The sequence below is a fragment of the Ranitomeya variabilis genome, chromosome 7 (assembly GCF_051348905.1).
Source record: "Ranitomeya variabilis isolate aRanVar5 chromosome 7, aRanVar5.hap1, whole genome shotgun sequence".
In the NCBI taxonomy this organism is placed as follows: domain Eukaryota; kingdom Metazoa; phylum Chordata; class Amphibia; order Anura; family Dendrobatidae; genus Ranitomeya; species Ranitomeya variabilis.
The window spans coordinates 234409736-234429203 of NC_135238.1; the positions used below are offsets into that span (position 1 = coordinate 234409736).

Sequence of the window (19468 nt, forward strand, 5' to 3'; positions counted from 1 at the left end):
GTACATTCTTTGTCATGTTCTTGATTGATCCATTGTAAGGAGAGATAAAATATCTATTCTTGGTAACAGAGAGATGGGGACACATACCTCAGGTTCTGCACTGTGGACTGATCTTTGACTTCTCTCCAATTTTCTTGGGTTACAGTTTCGGAACAGAGTGGTCATTAGTTCAGGCGCCATCTTCTATCTTCGGGCGATTTGTGGTGCTCATGTGCCCATCTCAGGCTCTCCTGAAGTGTTGACAGGGAACAGCATGATGACCAACCTGCAGCTACTTTACTCCTCACATAGCAAGATGTGATATTCTGTCTCGAAATCTTTCATTGCCATCAGTAGCTCAATTCCCAATTTAGGCTACAGTAGGTCAGAGCAGACGTCCTTCACTTCCCATATGCGTCACTAAACCTTGGAGGATCTTGCTCATGTCACCGATTTACCAATTCTCCTTCCTTGGAAACTTTTGGTAGCCATTATTCAGTGCATATTGGAAACACCCCACAAGACCTGCCGTATACCGAGCACTCTCCACAAGACCTGCTGTATATCGGGGGCACCCCACAAGATCTGCCAAATTCTGGGAACACCCCACAAGACCTGCTATATATCGGGGACACCCCACAAGACCTGCTGTATATCGGGGACACCCCACAAGACCTTCCGTATACCGGGGACACCCCACAAGACCTGCCATATAAAGGGGACACCCCACAAGACCTGCCGTATACCTAGCACACCCCACAAGACCTGCCGTATAGCTAGCACACCCCACAAGACCTGCCATATACCGGGGACACCCCACAAGACCTGCCATATAAAGGGGACACCCCACAAGACCTGCCGTATACCGGGGACACCCCACAAGACCTGCCATATACTGGGGACATCCCACAAGACCTGCCGCATACCGGGGACACACCACAAGACCTGCCGCATACCGGGGACACCCCACAAGACCTGCCATATACCGGGGACACCCCACAATACCTGCCGCATACCGGGGACATCCCACAAGACCTGCCGCATACCGGGGACACCCCACAAGACCTGCCGCATACCGGGGACACCCCACAAGACCTGCTGCATACCGGGGACACCCCACAAGACCTGCCGCATACCGGGGACATCCCACAATACCTGCCGCATACCGGGGACATCCCACAAGACCTGCCATATACCGGGGACACCCCACAATACCTGCCATATACCGGGGACACCCCACAAGACCTGCCGCATACCGGGGACATCCCACAAGACCTGCCGCATACCGGGGACACCCCACAAGACCTGCCGCATACCGGGGACATCCCACAAGACCTGCCGCATACCGGGGACACCCCACAAGACCTGCCGCATACCGGGGACATCCCACAAGACCTGCCGCATACCGGGGACACCCCACAAGACCTGCCATATACCGGGGACACCTCACAAGACCTGTCGTATATCGGGGACACCCCACAAGACCTGCAGTATACTGGGAAGACCTGCTCTTTCACACATGCTCTTAGGCTGGTTTCACATTTGCGGTTGTGTCCGCATGCGTCATGATTTCCTATCTTTAACATTGCAGATGCAGGTGCATGCGCTTGTATGCGTTTGCCTGCATTTGCTTACACATGCGTCTTTTTACGATGTGCGCTGGGCGCGGCTAACGCACCATGTTGCAATTTTTTAGGCACCGAATTTCCATCAAATATGCACAGGCATGCGGTTGAGTGCATTAACAAAAACGCATTACTGTCTATGGGAATGCATGCGTACGCATGTCTAAGTCGTCATTAATTTGAGGTGTTTTTCACTTTTATTAGTACTGCCTCATAAGGAACACCCCATCTTTAGCTGACAGCACATATGGCAAGTTTCCCATCTTTTTGATTTCCTGTGTAATTACATGCTCCTGCACTAGGTGGCACTGCAGGAAAGCTGCTCTACCTGAGGCCAAGACTGAGGAGCGTCACCTTGTCCCATGAAGTTCTGATATAACGCACTGATCACAGATCTCATCACTGGGGACGTTTTCTGTGGTGGAAATTATCTGCCAATGTGGAATAGACCTTATTTTTCACAGCAAAAATCAAATAAAAAAAAAAGATTGATTATTGATTGGTTGATGTGATGAAAGTCTTGTTTAGTGACCATTATTCCCCCATGTGGTGCTTATACTGCGCCAGTACTAAGCCGGCTTTATAATGGAGGCCTCTGTCGACCGCAGAGTCAGAGTCCATAGAAATGAATGTTAGAAACAAGTAAAGCTGCAGTAAAAAGCATGGAAACGTGGACTATAGAGGACTATAGGGGAGTCAGTGTAAATATTGCTAGAAAGAAGCAGTGCTGCAGTATAAAGCAATGTGATAGAAAGAAGAATCAGAATCTAGGCGACCAGCGAGTTATACAGTAGTGATGGGAGTAAAAGAGAGCACAGAGCACATAGGACCATGTTCTCACACAGCCTGGATATTGTTTGTTTCTGCTGAAAAGCTGCTGCATGGAAAAGTAGTGCAGAATCAGAAGTTTCCTGTACTTAAAAATGCATCAAATAAATGTAAAAATGCATAAAAAACAAAACGGAATAAAATTGTTATTGTACATTATGGTGCGGACTGCTGCAGAAAAGATGAGGACACAAAGCAGCAGAAAAAACGCAGCATCTGTGCTCCATGTGAACACGGCCTCAAGGTATTTTCTGAGAGTTTTCCAGAGGTCGAGAAAACTGATGATATATTCCAGGGGAAACTGCTTGAAGCCAAGGGCAGACGGCGACATTTAGGTGACGGTGGAGCCGATTATTCTAAGAACGGGCGGCTTCTGAGCAGAGGATGAGCAGATTTAGAAGACGGAGCATGTGTGCAGCATCGCTCTGACACCGCGAGCAGAAGACGGAGCATGTGCGCAGCATCGTTCTGACACCGCTAGCAGAAGACGGAGCATGTGCGCAGCATCGTTCTGACACCGCTAGCAGAAGACGGAGCATGTGCGCAGCATCATTCTGACACCAGGAGCAGAAGACGGAGCATGTGCGCAGCATCATTCTGACACCTCTAGCAGAAGACGGAGCATGTGCGCAGCATCGTTCTGACACCACTAACAGAAGACGGAGCATGTGCGCAGCATCGTTCTGACACCGCTAGCAGAAGACGGAGCATGTGCGCAGCATCGTTCTGACACCGCTAGCAGAAGACGGAGCATGTGCGCAGGATCGTTCTGACCCCGCTAGCAGAAGACGGAGCATGTGCGCAGCATCGTTCTGACCCCGCTAACAGAAGACGGAGCATGTGCGCAGCATCGTTCTGACACCGCGAGCAGAAGACGGAGCATGTGCGCAGCATCGTTCTAACCCCGCTAGCAGAAGATGGAGCATGTGCGCAGCATCGTTCTGACACCGCTAGCAGAAGACTGAGCATGTGTGCAGCATTGTTCTGACACCGCTAGCAGAAGACTGAGCATGTGTGCAGCATCGTTCTGACACCGCTAGCAGAAGACGGAGCATGTGTGCAGCGTCGTTCTGACACCGCTAGCAGAAGCCGGAGCATGTGCGCAGCATCGTTCTGACACCTCTAACAGAAGACGGAGCATGTGCGCAGCATTGTTCTGACACCGCTAGCAGAAGACTGAGCATGTGTGCAGCATCTTTCTGACACCGCTAGCAGAAGACTGAGCATGTGTGCAGCATCGTTCTGACACTGCTAGCAGAAGATGGAGCAAGTGCGCAGCTTCGCTGTGACACCGCTAACAGAAGACGTAGCATGTGCGCAGCGTCGTTGTGACACCGCTAACAGAAGACGTAGCATGTGCGCAGCATCGTTCTGACACCTCTAACAGAAGACGGAGCATGTGCGCAGCATTGTTCTGACACCGCTAGCAGAAGACTGAGCATGTGTGCAGCATCGTTCTGACACCGCTAGCAGGAGACGGAGCATGTGTGCAGCATCGTTCCGACACCGCTATCAGAAGACGGAGCATGTGCGCAGCATCGTTCTGACACCGCTGAGCATGTGTGCAGCATCGTTCTGACACTGCTAGCAGAAGACGGAGCATGTGCGCAGCATTGTTTTGACACCGCTAGCAGAAGACGGAGCATGTGTGCAGCATCTTTCTGACACCGCTAGCAGAAGACTGAGAATGTGTGCAGCATCGTTCTGACACTGCTAGCAGAAGACAGCATCGTTCTGACACTGCTAGCAGAAGACGGAGCAAGTGCGCAGCTTCGCTGTGACACCGCTAACAGAAGACGTAGCATGTGCGCAGCGTCGTTGTGACACCGCTAACAGAAGACGTAGCATGTGCGCAGCATCGTTCTGACACCTCTAACAGAAGACGGAGCATGTGCGCAGCATCGCTGTGACTCCGCTAACAGAAGACGGAGCATGTGTGCAGCATCGTTCTGACACCGCTAGCAGAAGATGGAGCATGTGCGCAGCATCGTTCTGACACTGCTAACAGAAGACGTAGCATGTGCGCAGTGTCGTTGTGACTCCGCTAACAGAAGACTGAGCATGTGTGCAGCATCTTTCTGACACCGTTAGCAGAAGACTGAGCATGTGTGCAGCATCGTTCTGACACCGCTAGCAGAAGACGGAGCATGTGCGCAGCATCGTTCTGACACTGCTAGCAGAAGACGGAGCAAGTGCGCAGCGTCGCTGGGACACCGCTAAGGCTACGTTCACATTTGCGTTGTTGTGTGTTGCGTCGGCGATGCATCGGCGACGCAACGCACAACGCATGCAAAACGCATTGTTTTGTGACGCATGAGTCCTTTTTTGCTTGATTTTGGACGCACAAAAAATGCAACTTGCTGCGTCCTCTGCGCCCTGACGCGTGCGCCGCAGTGACGCATGCGTCACAAAATGCAAGTGCAACGCATGTCCATGCGCCCCCATGTTAAATATAGGGGCGCATGACGCATGCGTCGCCGCAGCGGTGCCCGACGCTGCGTCGCACAACGCTAATGTGAACGTAGCCTAACAGAAGACGTAGCATGTGCGCAGCGTCGTTGTCACACCACTAACAGAAGACTGAGCATGTGTGCAGCATCGTTCTGACACCGCTAACAGAAGACTGAGCATGTGTGCAGCATCGTTCTGACACTGCTAGCAGAAGATGGAGCAGGTGCGCAGCGTCGTTGTGACACCGCTAAGGCTACTTTCACACTAGCGTCGGGAACAACCCGTCGCTGTGCGTCGGGCCGACGTTCCCGACGCTAGCGTGGTCTCCGCCGCACAATGGGGGCAGCGGATGCATTTTTCCCACGCATCCGCTGCCCCATTGTGAGGTGCGGGGAAGTGCGGGGAGGTGGGGGCGGAGTTCCGGCCGCGCATGCGCGGTCGGAAAAAGCGGACCGTCGGGAGCAAAAAACGTTACATGTAACGTTTTTTTCTCCCGACGGTCCGCTACCACACGCCCAAGCGTCGCAAAACGGACGCAACGTTTGGCAATGCGTCGCAAATGTGTCGCTAATGTTAGTCTATGACGAAAAAACGTATCCAGCAAGAACTTTTGCTGGATGCGTATTTTCGGCAAAACGACGCATTTGTGACGTATTGCAGTTAACGCTAGTGTGAAAGTAGCCTAACAGAAGACGGAGCATGTGCGCAGAGTCGTTGTGACACCGCTAACAGAAGACGGAGCATGTGCGCAGCGTCGTTGTGACACCACTGTGCACCATGTTCACTTTATGAGGCGATTCTCTTTTTCAGGCGGAATTTCAACCTATTGCTTCGGCCTCCACAACACGCATGGCCTCTAATTTGGCCTCTTTAAAAATTAATTCCCCACTCCTGATCCAGTCCATTGGGATTGTGGCCTGGAATTGGTAAAAATGGATCTTTTACTCTGTGTTGGAGCAGTTTACAGGAGGAGGGCGACATGCACTTTCTTATTTGTTTCCATCAGGTATTTTTCAAAAGTTTCTTCAGAAAAGCAAAGGACTCAGAAACTCCTTATATGAGCAGCAAATTGGTTTCCCATAGAAAAAGCAAATCTGCTCCAAAAACTTTGAAAAGTTTATGCTAAACTCAGCCTGAGGCTCCGTTCAGTTTTTTACTAACTTTTTTTTTAAATGAATCTGCTCCACAAACCTCTACAAAAAAAACAGTTTGAAGCGTCTCCGATTCCGTTTCTTGGAGTTTTTTTTTTATTTTATGAACAAAGTGCTGGATGGAGCAGGAGCGGCGTTGTGGGATACATATGGCTATAATGTAGTGACAGAGAATTTACAATTGGTGGAGAAAGGTTGAACATGATGGATCTGAGTCTTTTTATTACTTATGTAACTATGTAAAGTGTTTCCTAGTGGGAAAAAAAAAACCAGTCACTTCTTTGAAGAGTGTCCTGATGGAAACCGCTCCGAACTAAGCGCTGTCCCATCAGAAGGATGCAAAAAGTGCTGGGAAGAAAATAAAAGTCTCCAAAGTGCTTCAAAAACACATCAAGAAAATGAAAAACTTCCAGAACTATCCCCAAAAGGAGCATTCCCTGGAGAATCTCTCCTTATTTCCGTCCGCTCCTGTACCAGTGCACACGCTGCGTCCTCCTTCCAGCAGGTGGATACAGACCTTCCTGGCAGGAGGTGTGCGGCGGCTGCGGCGTCAGGTCTGGGAACATCTCGGAGCCCCTGCGACTTCCTGAAGGGAGAGAGGGAGGAGCAGAGAGGAGAGGAGAGGAAAACAAGCAACTTCCAGAGCAGCACTCCCCTCCTGTCCCAGTGACTGCGGCCATCCTGGAGCAATGGGCAGCCCCCTGTGACCGTCACCTGCAGGAGGAGTGGGGCAGGTGAGCCCACCTGAGCAGGCTGCCTGCATGGGATGCACCGTGAGCTTCATCTGCTGTGAAGAAGACCCCCTGTACGTGTCTGCAGACCCCAAACATGAGCACACAAGCATGGAGGAGACGACGAAACTTCTTCCTAAGGTGAAGTAGAGACTGCAGATTAGAACCTGCTGCTCAGATGTAGCAGAGCTGAGCTGCTGCTTAACTCTAATGAAACATATTAAGAATTGAGAGTCCTCAGTGGTTGATCCCTTGAGGAACTGAAAACATGGTAACAAATATCAGCTCCGGACACTCCTTCGTCTCATTATTGTCACAGATTTATACACAGGACACAAAAATGCAGCAATGAGACAAGTGAGGTGAAGCAGAACCATCAATGTGGCAGGAAATATCAGGAGTTCACCTGTCTCATTACTGCATCATTTCTGTGAGCTAATAACTGACACAGCTAAGAAAGGTTTTTCTGCAGTCCTATGTAAGGGTGTGTTCACACTGAGGTTTTATTGTTTTTGAGGAGTCTTTGGAGCAAAAAGTCTCTAACTGTCCAATCAAACCTTGTGGTTTATGAACTCCTCATTATTTCTGCAAAAAAATAAAAAACAGTGTGAACACAGCCTAAAATTACCAGCACTGCCCTACTATCAGCAAGCGACAAACCCAGCTCTGCATTCTGCACTCTGCACTGATTGTAGGAGGCAGCATTTCACATTTAACCATTTCTTATTGAATAGTTGACAACTGACTGATCTGATGAGGAGAGTTTACCTGCAGGCTGATGTGAATCTGCAGATAATCTTATCCCCATGTACTGAGCCAAATGACAAACCTCAGCTCTGCTTCATTTGTTTATTGTGTATTTGTGATTATTTTACCTTTCCTCAGCTTTTTGGGGATGGACACTACTTGAAGTTGGTTGGTAAAGCCATGCAGGAGCTATAGCGCTCCTCTGAGTTGCAGCTGTCAGTTTGTTACAATGTATCAGTTATTGTTTACACTACTAATATTTACTCTGGAATCTGATGATTACAGTTGTAAGTAAATATCCCTGTATAATGAAAACTTCTGCAACTTTCTAGCTTTTTAACTATTTGCTTGCTGTCATTGTATAGTAACTTTCATAACTGCAGCTATGGGGCCCTACAGTTGTACATTGTATATTTTTGTAGAATGTTGTCATCTGTCACTGCGATGAGAATTCTGTACTAAACCTTTACTTTCCCCATCTTTGTGTAATGCCATTATACTACTCTTCCAGTTATCTGTCATTAATTGAGGGGGGGCCATCTCCTTTTGCTCTGAGTTCAGTTTTGCGTTTGGGAATATTCAGTGGCTCTAAGCTTGTCAAAGCCTAAAAATGAGGTTGATAGACACAAAGTATCAAAAATCTCTCCCCTGCTTTGATCGTTTGTTACAATGTATCAGTGCAGGTATCATGTATCGCACAGTTCAGTATTAGGTCTAAACGGGATCTTAGCTTCTGGATGTAAACAGAAGTTTCCATTCACTGATAGCAAGCAGAGATTTTGAAAGAGCAAGAAAACAAATTATATTAAAAAGTTTAAGAACTTTTTGTTTTACAATAACTAAAGGGGTTGTCAGGTGAAAATAACTTATGGCCTGTACATAGAATAAGTGATAATTACTTATACATTGGTGGGGTCCGAACACTGGGACACCCACCAAAAGAAATGCTTTGATCCCTATAGCCACTTGGGGCTGCTGGAAAAAGCTGAGCGCAGTTCTCGGCAGTCCCATAGGGAATGTATGGTGCAGAGGTCGGGCATGTGCACTCAGCTTCATTATAACGGGGATAGAAGTGACCCTCATCTGCCGATCAGTGCAGGTCCCAGTGGTTGAATCTTCCAATCTATACGTTATCTCCTATCCTGTGGATAAGTAATAACTTCTCTTCTACGAACATCCCTTTTAACCTCTATTTTTGGAAAATGTTAGAACCCTGTTAGCTAACTTATCAGAGCACCCAGTGTAGAGAACGCTCACCCATACCTTTATACTGCTGACAGATTGTCACAGCTGCACGACACATTTAAATGGAAGCTATCATTGGAAAATTACCTATCGTTTATACAGGTTTTTGTGCTAAATGTTGTATATTATTATTTTTTTTTTTTGTCCCTGTATCATCTGTATTAAAATAGCAGTTTTCACACCGGCCTTTGGGGCTATTTTTTGCTTATGTTTCTTGTAATTTCAAGATTACCAGTTTAGTTTACTAGTCATTTTCTGATTATATCTTCTGCTTTAATACACATGGTTTTCCTGTAGTCTGCGATGTAAATATACACCAGATATTGTGCACGGAGAAAGTTGTGACGAGCTCAGGCCGCCGTCATCTGGTTGTAAATACAGTCATGCAGTTTGCCACAATGTGACAGGTTGTCGTTTCCTGTAATGAAAGATTATGAGGATTTGTGAGTCAATAAAGCCAAATCAATGAAAAGTTCTTCAACTTTCTAATATACTTTGTTCTTGATTTCAAGATTTCTTGCTTGCTGTCAGTGAATAAATAGGAACATTCATGTTGTCTACATCCATAACCTGAAAATCTAAAAACTGAAGCTGTTTGCTACAATTGTATCCAGTCTGCACAATACTCTGATTAAATACATCAGATGTACAAATTGTTTACCTGTATTGATAGTTTGTTACAATGTATCGCTGCAGATGAAATTTGATAAGCCAGACTATACAGACTGGATGGAACTGTACCAAACACTCACTGACAGCAAGCAGAGATATTGCATAGGGCGAGTATTTGAAACACAAAGGCCTTGATTCAGCATGACTATTGGTGGCGTTTCGCATGTTATTGTTAATGATGGATGTGCAGGAAAAAGATGCTCAAAATTCATTAGAAGCCGCACTCCACTTAATGAATTCGGCAATTTTTTTCTGTGGCAAGTGCCTCTGTGCACCTGGCAAGAAATATTACTCCAGTCAGGGAAAGGAGTAATATTTCTAGCACAGGAAACTCTGCCACTATTGATGAATGTGACATGTGGACGTATCCACTCCTCACTATGGCTCCATCCATTTTGATTGAGCAAAAATGTTGCAACTTTTCAAAGTGTGTTATGTCAGTTTTCAGCCTTAAACATTTGATGAATCTGGGGACAAAGTATATCAGAAAGTTACAGAAGAACAATAAACCTTGATCATATATACTAATATATGTATAAAACAGACCACTAAAACTTTAGTATCAGTGACTTTAGTATTATTCCATCCGGCGAGTTATAAATATGTTCCTTTTGGTGGCGAAACAATTTCTTGTAATTTTTATTTATTTACCGTATTTATTTATTTGAACCTCCATTGATGTCATACATTTGTGTATCCAGATTATTGCTGTAAGACGAGGATTTCGGGCAGGTTGAGACAGAGATGCAGCTTTTGTTTCCTATTGTTTATTCAGACCAGTGGTTGGTAACCTTCGTGTCTGAAGCTGGCGGGGTACTACAGGTCCCAGTAGACAAGGATGAAGTCTGCTGCTGAGACTTGTGGTTTCAAGAAGACTTAGGTCCTGCAGACTCTGCACGCTGCTGAAGTCGTCCTTCGCTGTCACTTTGCTTGTTGCAAAGTTTACTCAGCAGTTTCCTGAGATGTCGTCCTTCGCTGTCACATTGTTACGAAGTGCAGTCAGCAGTTTATAATCATTGTTTATCTATTTATGGTAAAGCGTGACAACCCTTGCGTGCATGTAAATTGATTTTCACCTAGCTTTCCTGAAATCTTGTTATGTAAAGCTGGAAGAGAAGCAATATGTACACTAAGGTTGTCACCCAGCTTTCCTAGAATCCTGAGTGGTCAGTTATTGTGGCAACTAATACACATGAAGGTGAAAACTTTTATTTACAACCATAATTAATTTTTCACTGATGTAGATGAGTTGAGAACAAATCCAATTTTTATATATTCCTTCCTTTAAACACTGAGAAGTCCATCTTGTAAGCAGCGAGCAGATGTGATCGCCATGCGGTACGTGCTCGTGCACCCCTGCGTCGGTGCGTGCTCGTGCACCCCTGCGTCGGTGCGTGCTCGTGCACCCCTGCGTCGGTGCGTGCTCGTGCACCCCTGCGTCGGTGCGTGCTCGTGCACCCCTGCGTCGGTGCGTGCTCGTGCACCCCTGCGTCGGTGCGTGCTCGTGCACCCCTGCGTCGGTGCGTGCTCGTGCACCCCTGCGTCGGTGCGTGCTCGTGCACCCCTGCGTCGGTGCGTGCTCGTGCACCCCTGCGTCGGTGCGTGCTCGTGCACCCCTGCGTCGGTGCGTGCTCGTGCACCCCTGCGTCGGTGCGTGCTCGTGCACCCCTGCGTCGGTGCGTGCTCGTGCACCCCTGCGTCGGTGCGTGCTCGTGCACCCCTGCGTCGGTGCGTGCTCGTGCACCCCTGCGTCGGTGCGTGCTCGTGCACCCCTGCGTCGGTGCGTGCTCGTGCACCCCTGCGTCGGTGCGTGCTCGTGCACCCCTGCGTCGGTGCGTGCTCGTGCACCCCTGCGTCGGTGCGTGCTCGTGCACCCCTGCGTCGGTGCGTGCTCGTGCACCCCTGCGTCGGTGCGTGCTCGTGCACCCCTGCGTCGGTGCGTGCTCGTGCACCCCTGCGTCGGTGCGTGCTCGTGCACCCCTGCGTCGGTGCGTGCTCGTGCACCCCTGCGTCGGTGCGTGCTCGTGCACCCCTGCGTCGGTGCGTGCTCGTGCACCCCTGCGTCGGTGCGTGCTCGTGCACCCCTGCGTCGGTGCGTGCTCGTGCACCCCTGCGTCGGTGCGTGCTCGTGCACCCCTGCGTCGGTGCGTGCTCGTGCACCCCTGCGTCGGTGCGTGCTCGTGCACCCCTGCGTCGGTGCGTGCTCGTGCACCCCTGCGTCGGTGCGTGCTCGTGCACCCCTGCGTCGGTGCGTGCTCGTGCACCCCTGCGTCGGTGCGTGCTCGTGCACCCCTGCGTCAGTGTCACGCCTCATTCCCAGAAGGTATTTGTGGATTTCTCATGAAGTTATTGATATTCTGCTGATTTTGCAAGTTTTCCCCCCTACAAAGAATGGAGGGTCTGTAATTTTTATTGTAGGTACACTTCACCTGTGAGAGACAGAATCTAAAAATAAAATCCAGAAAATCACATTGTAGGATTGTTACATAAGTAAATTGCATTTTTTTAATTGCATGAAATAAGTATTTGATCACCGACCAACCAGCAAGAATTCTCTCTCACAGACCTGTTAGTTTTTCTGTAAGGCCGGGGACACACTGGTGCGAGATACGGCCGAGTCTCGCTGGTTAAAAGCAAGCTGTGGCACCTGTACTCCGGAGCGGAGCGTGCAGCTGCATAGCAATACATGGAGCTGCACGCTCCGCTCTGGAGTGCCGGCGCCATAGCTTGCTTTTAACCAGCGAGACTCGGCCGTATCTCGCACCAGTGTGTCCCCGGCCTAAGAAGCCTCCTACTTTGCTCTCATTACCTGAATTAATTATACCTGTTTGATCTCGTTACCTGTATACAAGACACCTGTCCACACTCTCAATCACACTCCAACCTCTCCACCATGGCCGAGACCAAAGAGCTGTCTAAGGACACCAGGGACAAAATTGTAGACCTGCACAAGGCTGGGATGGGCTACAGGACAATAGGTAAGCAGCTTGGTGAGAAGGCAACAACTGATGGCACAATTGGAAGAAACACGAGATGACTGTCAATCTTCCTCTGTCAGGGGCTCCATGCAAGATGTCGCCTTATGGGATAAGGATGATTCTGAGATGAGTCGGGAATCATCCCAGAACTGCACGGGAGGACCTGGTCAATAACCTGAAGAGAGCTTGGACCACAGTCTCAAACATTACCATTAGTAACGCACTACGCTGTCATGGATTACAATCCTGCAGGGCACACAAGGTCTCCCTGCTCACATCAGCACATGTCCAGGAACATCTGAAGTCCACCAATGACAATCTGGATGATCCAGAAGAGACATGGGAAAAGGTCATGTGGTCAGATGAGACCAAAGTAGAACTTCTTGGTATCTACTCCACTCGTCATGTTTGGAGGAAGAAGGAGGAGTGCAACCCCAAGAACATTGTTCCAACTGTGAAGCATGGTGGGGGAAACATTATACTTTGGGGATGCTTTTATGCAAAGGAGACAGAAAGACTGTACCGTATTGAAGGGACGATGGATAGGGTCTTGTATAGTGAGGTTTTGGCCAACAACCTCCTTCCCTCAGTAAGAGCATTGAAGATGGGTCGTGGCTGGGTCTTCCAGCATGACAATTACCCGAAACACACAGCCAGGGCAACTAAGGAGTGGCTCCATAAGAAGCATTTCAAGGTCCTGGAGTGGCCTAGCCGGTCTCCAAACCTGAGCCCAATAGAAAATCTTTGGAGGAGCTGAAACTCAATGTTGCCCCGAAACCTGAAAGATCTGCAGAAGATCTGTATGGAGGAGGGGGACAAAATCCCTGCTACACTGTGTGCAAACCTGGTCAAGAACTACAGGTAAGTCCTGACCTCTGCAATTGCAAACAAAGGTTTCTGTACCAAATATGAATTTCTGTTTTTCTATTGTAACAAATACTTATTTCTTGCAATAAAATGCAAATTAATTAGGTAAAAATCATACATTGTGATTTTCTGTTTTTTTTTTTTTTGTTTTTTTATTTGATTGTGTTGAAGTGTCCCCTCCATTCTTTGTAGGTGGAACTTGCAAAATCAGCAGTGGATCAAACACTTATGTTCCCCATTGTACCTATTTTATCCTTTAAATATGTTATCAAAACACATATATACTATATAAGTATATGCACAACAATATAACTACTATAATACTGCCCCTATTTACAAGAATATAACTACTATAATACTGCTCCTATGTACAAGAATATAACTACTATAATACTGCCCCTATGTACAAGAATATAACTACTATAATACTGCTCCTATGTACAAGAATATAACTACTATAATACTGCTCCCTAAGTACAAGAATATAACTACTATAATACTGTCCCCTATGAAGAAGAATATAACTACTATAATACTGCTCCTATGTACAAGAATATAACTACTATAATACTGCTCCTATGTACAAGAATATAACTACTATAATACTGCTCCTATATACAAGAAAATAACTGCTATAATACTGCTCCTATGTACAAGAATATAACTACTATAACACTGCCTATGTACAAGAATATAACTACTATAATACTGCTCCTATGTACAAGAATATAACTACTATAATACTGCTCCTATGTACAAGAATATAACTACTATAATACTGCCCCCTATGTACAAGAATATAACTACTATAATACTGCTCCTATGTACAAGAATATAACTACTATAATACTGCTCCTTTGTACAAGAATATAACTACTATAATACTGCCCCTATGTACAAGAATATAACTACTATAATACTGCTCCTATGTACAAGAATATATCTACTATAATACTGCTCCTATGTATAAGAATATAACTACTATAATACTGCCCCTATGTACAAGAATATAGCTACTATAATACTGCTCCTATGTACAAGAATATAACTGCTATAATACTGCTCTTATGTGCAAGAATATAACTACTATAATACTGCCCCTATGTACAAGAATATAACTACTATAATACTGCTCCTATGTACAAGAATATAACTACTATAATACTGCTCCTTTGTACAAGAATATAACTACTATAATACTGCCCCTATGTACAAGAATATAACTACTATAATACTGCTCCTATGTACAAGAATATATCTACTATAATACTGCTCCTATGTATAAGAATATAACTACTATAATACTGCCCCTATGTACAAGAATATAGCTACTATAATACTGCTCCTATGTACAAGAATATAACTGCTATAATACTGCTCTTATGTGCAAGAATATAACTACTACTAATACTGCGTGTAACAGCAACAACTGGAGTAAGCTCTGATAGCTCACATTTAACCATTTAAATGCCACTATCTAACAGTGACCACAGCATTCAAATGGCCTTATTTCCCAGTGCAGTTGTTTATTGGCTCTCATGGCAACCAAGGATTTTTGCAGCTTTCACAGAAAAACATCAGCTACACAATATACTGCAATACATATGATTGCAATTTGAAATGATAAAGAAAAGGAAAACATAATAATAATAATAATAATAATAATAATAAATGTAAATACCCCCCCTCCTTCTTTCTGTTCAAAAGTAATGAAATAAAAAAAATATGTAAAAAAGAGACATACTTGTTGTTTCCATAAAAGTCTAGTCTATCAAAGTCTTAAATTTTTGAAAGCATACTTAGAATTTTGAATAGAAAGTTGCTATTTTTGGTGAACTTCCCCCAAAGAAATGTTATAAAAATTGATCAGAATGTGATAGAATGATGTAAATGGAAAATACCTGCTGCTCAGCGCACGAAAGCAAAAAAAATAAAAGAAGCCCTAATGCAGCTCCATGGATGCAAAAGGTTACGGGTTTCCTAAAATAACAACACAAAGCACAATATATTTACAAGGTTCCACATTTTTGTTAACCACTAAAATATAAAGAAAAAATCTATACAACTTTGGTAGCTGCACTGACCCGGAGACTCGAGCTGCCAGGTCATTCTGCATAATTGACTCTGGAAAAACAAATCTCAGAACAGAAAGCTGGAATTGTGGATTATTTTCTTCTTTTCGCCCCAGTTGCAGTTCTGATCTTGTAGCTTGAGAGGCTTTACATGGGATGATGGGCGAGGGGGGCTCCGACCAATCCTGAAAATGGCAAATCTACGGCCGTGGTGGTAAAAGCTTTGCACAGAAGTGAATCTCTGAAATGGGTCTTGAGGTGTACAGTAACAATGAAAGTTAGAAAGTAGCTTGTACTGCCTGGTAATAGCCAAGGGGGCGGTCCTGATCTGCTTCAGAGCCATGCTGCTCTGGCATTGGAGTTCTGTTCCAACAACCCCTGACACATGCGCAATAAAGTGAGACCGCCCCCTGGACTCTTTACAAGAAGTGCACGCTACTTTATAACTTTATTTTATTTAATGCTCCAAGACTCGGATCTTTAGAAACCGGTCGCTGCATTCTACACCACTACGGCCGCAGTTTATGGACAGTTTTATGTAATTGGTCCCATTCCAGGTGGCAGTGTAGTCCGTGGCCATTTCTCACCCTGATGCCACAGATTTTGCACTGAGCGCTCCTGCTCCAAGGCTTTTTGTATGTAAATCCCCCTTCTCCTCATTTTTTGGCGGTATGATTAGTGGGGGCTGTGGATGTATTCTCAGATCGCTCCTTGTCTTCAGCCTGTATTGGAATGGTCACTACCCAGGATCACGCCACCAAGTACCTAATTGTCACTGATTGACAGGACTCTGACAAAGGACGAATGGGAAAATCCTTCTGGGAAAACTCATCTTATTCATCTCCAGATAATGTGATAGAACTTTCAAGGAAATTCCTTAAGAAAATCCTTTCTAGATCTGTGCAGAGACTTTGTAACTTGGTTTTATACATGGGTGATCTTAGTGTTAATGCATGAATATGGAATTGGGCTAGAATGACCTTTAATGGGCTTAAAGGGCACTTCCAGGTATTAGCACAAAGCATTCTGGGAATGTCACATGGTCTGCTATTACATTCCTGCAATACATTGTCCATCATAAGTGGCCCATGCACCAATTGTAACAAGGCACTTTTCTAGAACATATTAACTGGTCTAATCATAATGGACCACTAGTGGGAGCTCACATAACAGATTTATCAATAACAGTAATATAACCTCTGTAGATCAGAGTTCTTTTTAGTGGTGGCTGTATAGATGTATATGAAGTGAGTTCTCCCTAGTGGTGACTGTAAAAATCTGTATGTAGCGGGCTCCCCCAGTGGCGACTGTATAAATCTATATGAAGTGAGCTCCCCCTAGTGGTGACTGTAAAAATCTGTATGCAGTGATCTTCTAGTGGTCGCTGTATAAATCTGTATGTGGTGAGTTCCCTCTAGTGGTGACTGTATAAATCTGTAGGTAGTGAGCTCCTCCTAGTGGTGGCTGTATAAACTTGTATGTAGTGAGCTCCTCCTAGTGGGGGCTGTATAAATCTGTATGTAGTGAGCTCCCCCTAGTGGGGGCTGTATAAATCTGTATGTAGTGAGATCCCCCTAGTGGTGGCTGTATAAATCTGTGTGTTGTGAACTCCCCCTAGTGGTGACTGTATAAATCTGTATGTAGTGAGCTCCCTCTAGTGGAGGCTGTATAAATCTGTATCTAGTGAGATCCTCCTAGTGGTGGCTATATAAATCTGTATGTAGTGAGCTCCCTCTAGTGGAGGCTGTATAAATCTGTATCTAGTGAGATCCTCCTAGTGGTGGCTGTATAAATCTGTATGTAGTGAGGTCCCTCTAGTGGTGGATGTATACATCTGTATGTAGTGAGATCCTCCTAGTGGTGGCTATATAAATCTTTATGTAGTGAGCTCCCCCTAGTGGTGGCTGTATAAATCTGTATGTAGTGAGCTCCCTCTAGTGGTGGATGTATAAATCTGTATGTAGTGAGCTCCCTCTAGTGGTGGATGTATACATCTGTATGTAGTGAGATCCTCCTAGTGGTGGCTATATAAATCTTTATGTAGTGAGCTCCCCCTAGTGGTGGCTGTATAAATCTGTATGTAGTGAGCTCCCTCTAGTGGTGGATGTATAAATCTGTATACAGTGAGCTCTCTACTACTGTCTACAGGCAACCTTAATTTTGTTGTTTTCCTGTACATCTATGCAGTGGTTTTGGAGGTAGATTGGGCTCTGATCCTTGTGTAGATATATTATGAAACTATTCTGAACAGAATTTTTAAAATACAATATTAATAGTTTTGTGTTTCCTACTATCAGAGTTTTGAGATCTTTGTAGCAGGAACGTTTTCTTGGAATTGGTCCTATGATCATTGTCCGAATACTATGGAAGAATGAGTCACTTCAGTAAACAACTCAAGTGGAAAAGTATTACAGGAATTGGACCTTCTAATGTCAGTTTCGTGCCCCTTATGCAGCGCTCTGGCAATGGTATAAGGAGTGGAAGCTGTGCTGCGCGTCTCATGGTTACCTCCTCTACCTTCTCTGTTGTGTTGTTTTAAGGCTCATTGGCTCCCAGGAATTGCAGCTTATCCATAGGGGTGCTTCATTGCTGCAGTTCCCTTCTTTGTTGTCTTGGCGGTAATGGGCAAAAAAGAACATGTAGCGCGTCCATGTCTGTATGAACATGTGTCTGAATATTCATGCTGAGAAACACAATCTTTACTCTTAAGGGGACATACACACCATTAATATGTCCAGAATTATGAAACTTACTGTGTAGCAGAAACAGGGCAGTTTCTAGCCCAAAAATGACACAGGGCGAGAGTAGGAAATTTCTCCCCCCCCCCCCCCCCCCCGGCACCGAAAATAATAAACATTATTTTTGTGGGCTTGAGTAATAAATAGAGAGCAGGCTTGTATCTTCCCTTTTTTTAATAAATTATAATTTGCCTTTAACTTATATAGAACTTGGGGAAAAGGGACAAGTATGCTAATTATTAACGGTGAGAACAAAGTTGTAGGTAAATAATATCTATTAATTATTTTGGAAACAGATCCTAAAAATTGTAGGTTGCAGATTTATGAGAAACTGACTCTTCTAGATTTAGCCGCTGCAAAAGCATTAATAGCTTCCGAATAATTCAGCTTTTCTGCCAGTTCATTTTCTAATTCCAGGTCACATTTACTAATCTCTTCTAAAAGGAGATTGGCGAGACTTTCCCCAGATGTATCAGTAGCAGGACGATAGCCAATAAAATGTTCCTTTATTGCTACGTGATCATCATCTATATCAACAAATCTTAAGGTGTATGACAACTGTTCAGTGTGACCTGCATCTTGTGTGCAGTCCAACATTATTGAAAAATACTTAGATCTTTTGGCTTTTTCTAGAATACATTTCTTCACCTGAGAGGCCATCAAGCAGATAATTTCATTTTGAATTAAATTTCCACAGTAATGTGTATGGATTTCCTGGGAAGTAATTCGTTTTAAATGATCTCTCATTACTGGTTCAAATTTTCCAAGAAGCTCTATAAGCCCAAGGAAATGTCCATTATTTGGTGTAAACAATGTATTTGACGATCCTCGAAAAGCTAAATTATTGGTTGCCAGGTATACAGTTACTGCCATAACTCTTTCCAACACTTCTCGCCTGGGTGAGGATGCCACCAGACTGCCAAAGATGAGGTAAGTCAGCTGGGCCCCCTCCCGGGTTTCATGCTGTGGGGCATGCCAAATCAGCATGCCCCAAGGGTGGTTGGGGGGGGGGCAGGTGTGGGGGTCCCCATCCAAAAAAAAAGGCTAGCCCAACCCATCCCATCCCTCAGACCCCCTCACCTGTTCAGTGTGTCAGTGCCCTCTGCCCTCTGAGTCTGAGCGCGCTCAGACTGCTAAATGGGGCTGCTGGGAAGGGAAGGACTAATCCATAGGCAGGGGGTGGGCATTTTTGCTATACTGCTACCACTGTCAGACTAGACTGCAGCCTGTCCTGTCCAGCATTGAAATTGGCAACAGCCAGGCAGCCTAGTCTGACAGTGATAGTGTGTGTGCTTAGCTCTTTGATCACTGTCTCAGGGAGCGCCCGTGCTCAGCCGAGAGCGCGGCGCCCCTGCTATCAGTGTGGGAGTGGCCGAGCTGCCTC

The 19468-nt window shown here is 45.6% G+C and overlaps 1 protein-coding gene and 1 long non-coding RNA gene across 5 annotated transcripts in view; one reads left to right on the forward strand and one right to left on the reverse strand.

Annotated features, from left to right (window-relative positions):
• Window positions 1-6514: 6514 nt before the first annotated feature.
• TNS1 (tensin 1) overlaps window positions 6515-19468 on the forward strand; it is a 374732-nt gene continuing 361778 nt past the window's right edge. The window contains exon 1 of one of the 4 annotated variants that reach the window (XM_077273214.1): window positions 6515-6906. In XM_077273214.1, coding sequence (XP_077129329.1) covers window positions 6796-6906 — 111 coding nt within the window. In that variant the 5' untranslated portion in view covers window positions 6515-6795. The remainder of the gene's footprint in view (window positions 6907-19468) is intronic. The other 3 variants (XM_077273221.1, XM_077273217.1, XM_077273218.1) reach the window with 3 other exon arrangements.
• LOC143784698 (uncharacterized) overlaps window positions 6781-19468 on the reverse strand; it is a 45700-nt gene continuing 33012 nt past the window's right edge. Inside the window, exons 4-5 of the long non-coding RNA XR_013217872.1 lie at window positions 8990-9175; window positions 6781-6901 (exon numbers count right to left, since the gene is read on the reverse strand). This is a non-coding gene — a long non-coding RNA (uncharacterized LOC143784698). The remainder of the gene's footprint in view (window positions 6902-8989; window positions 9176-19468) is intronic.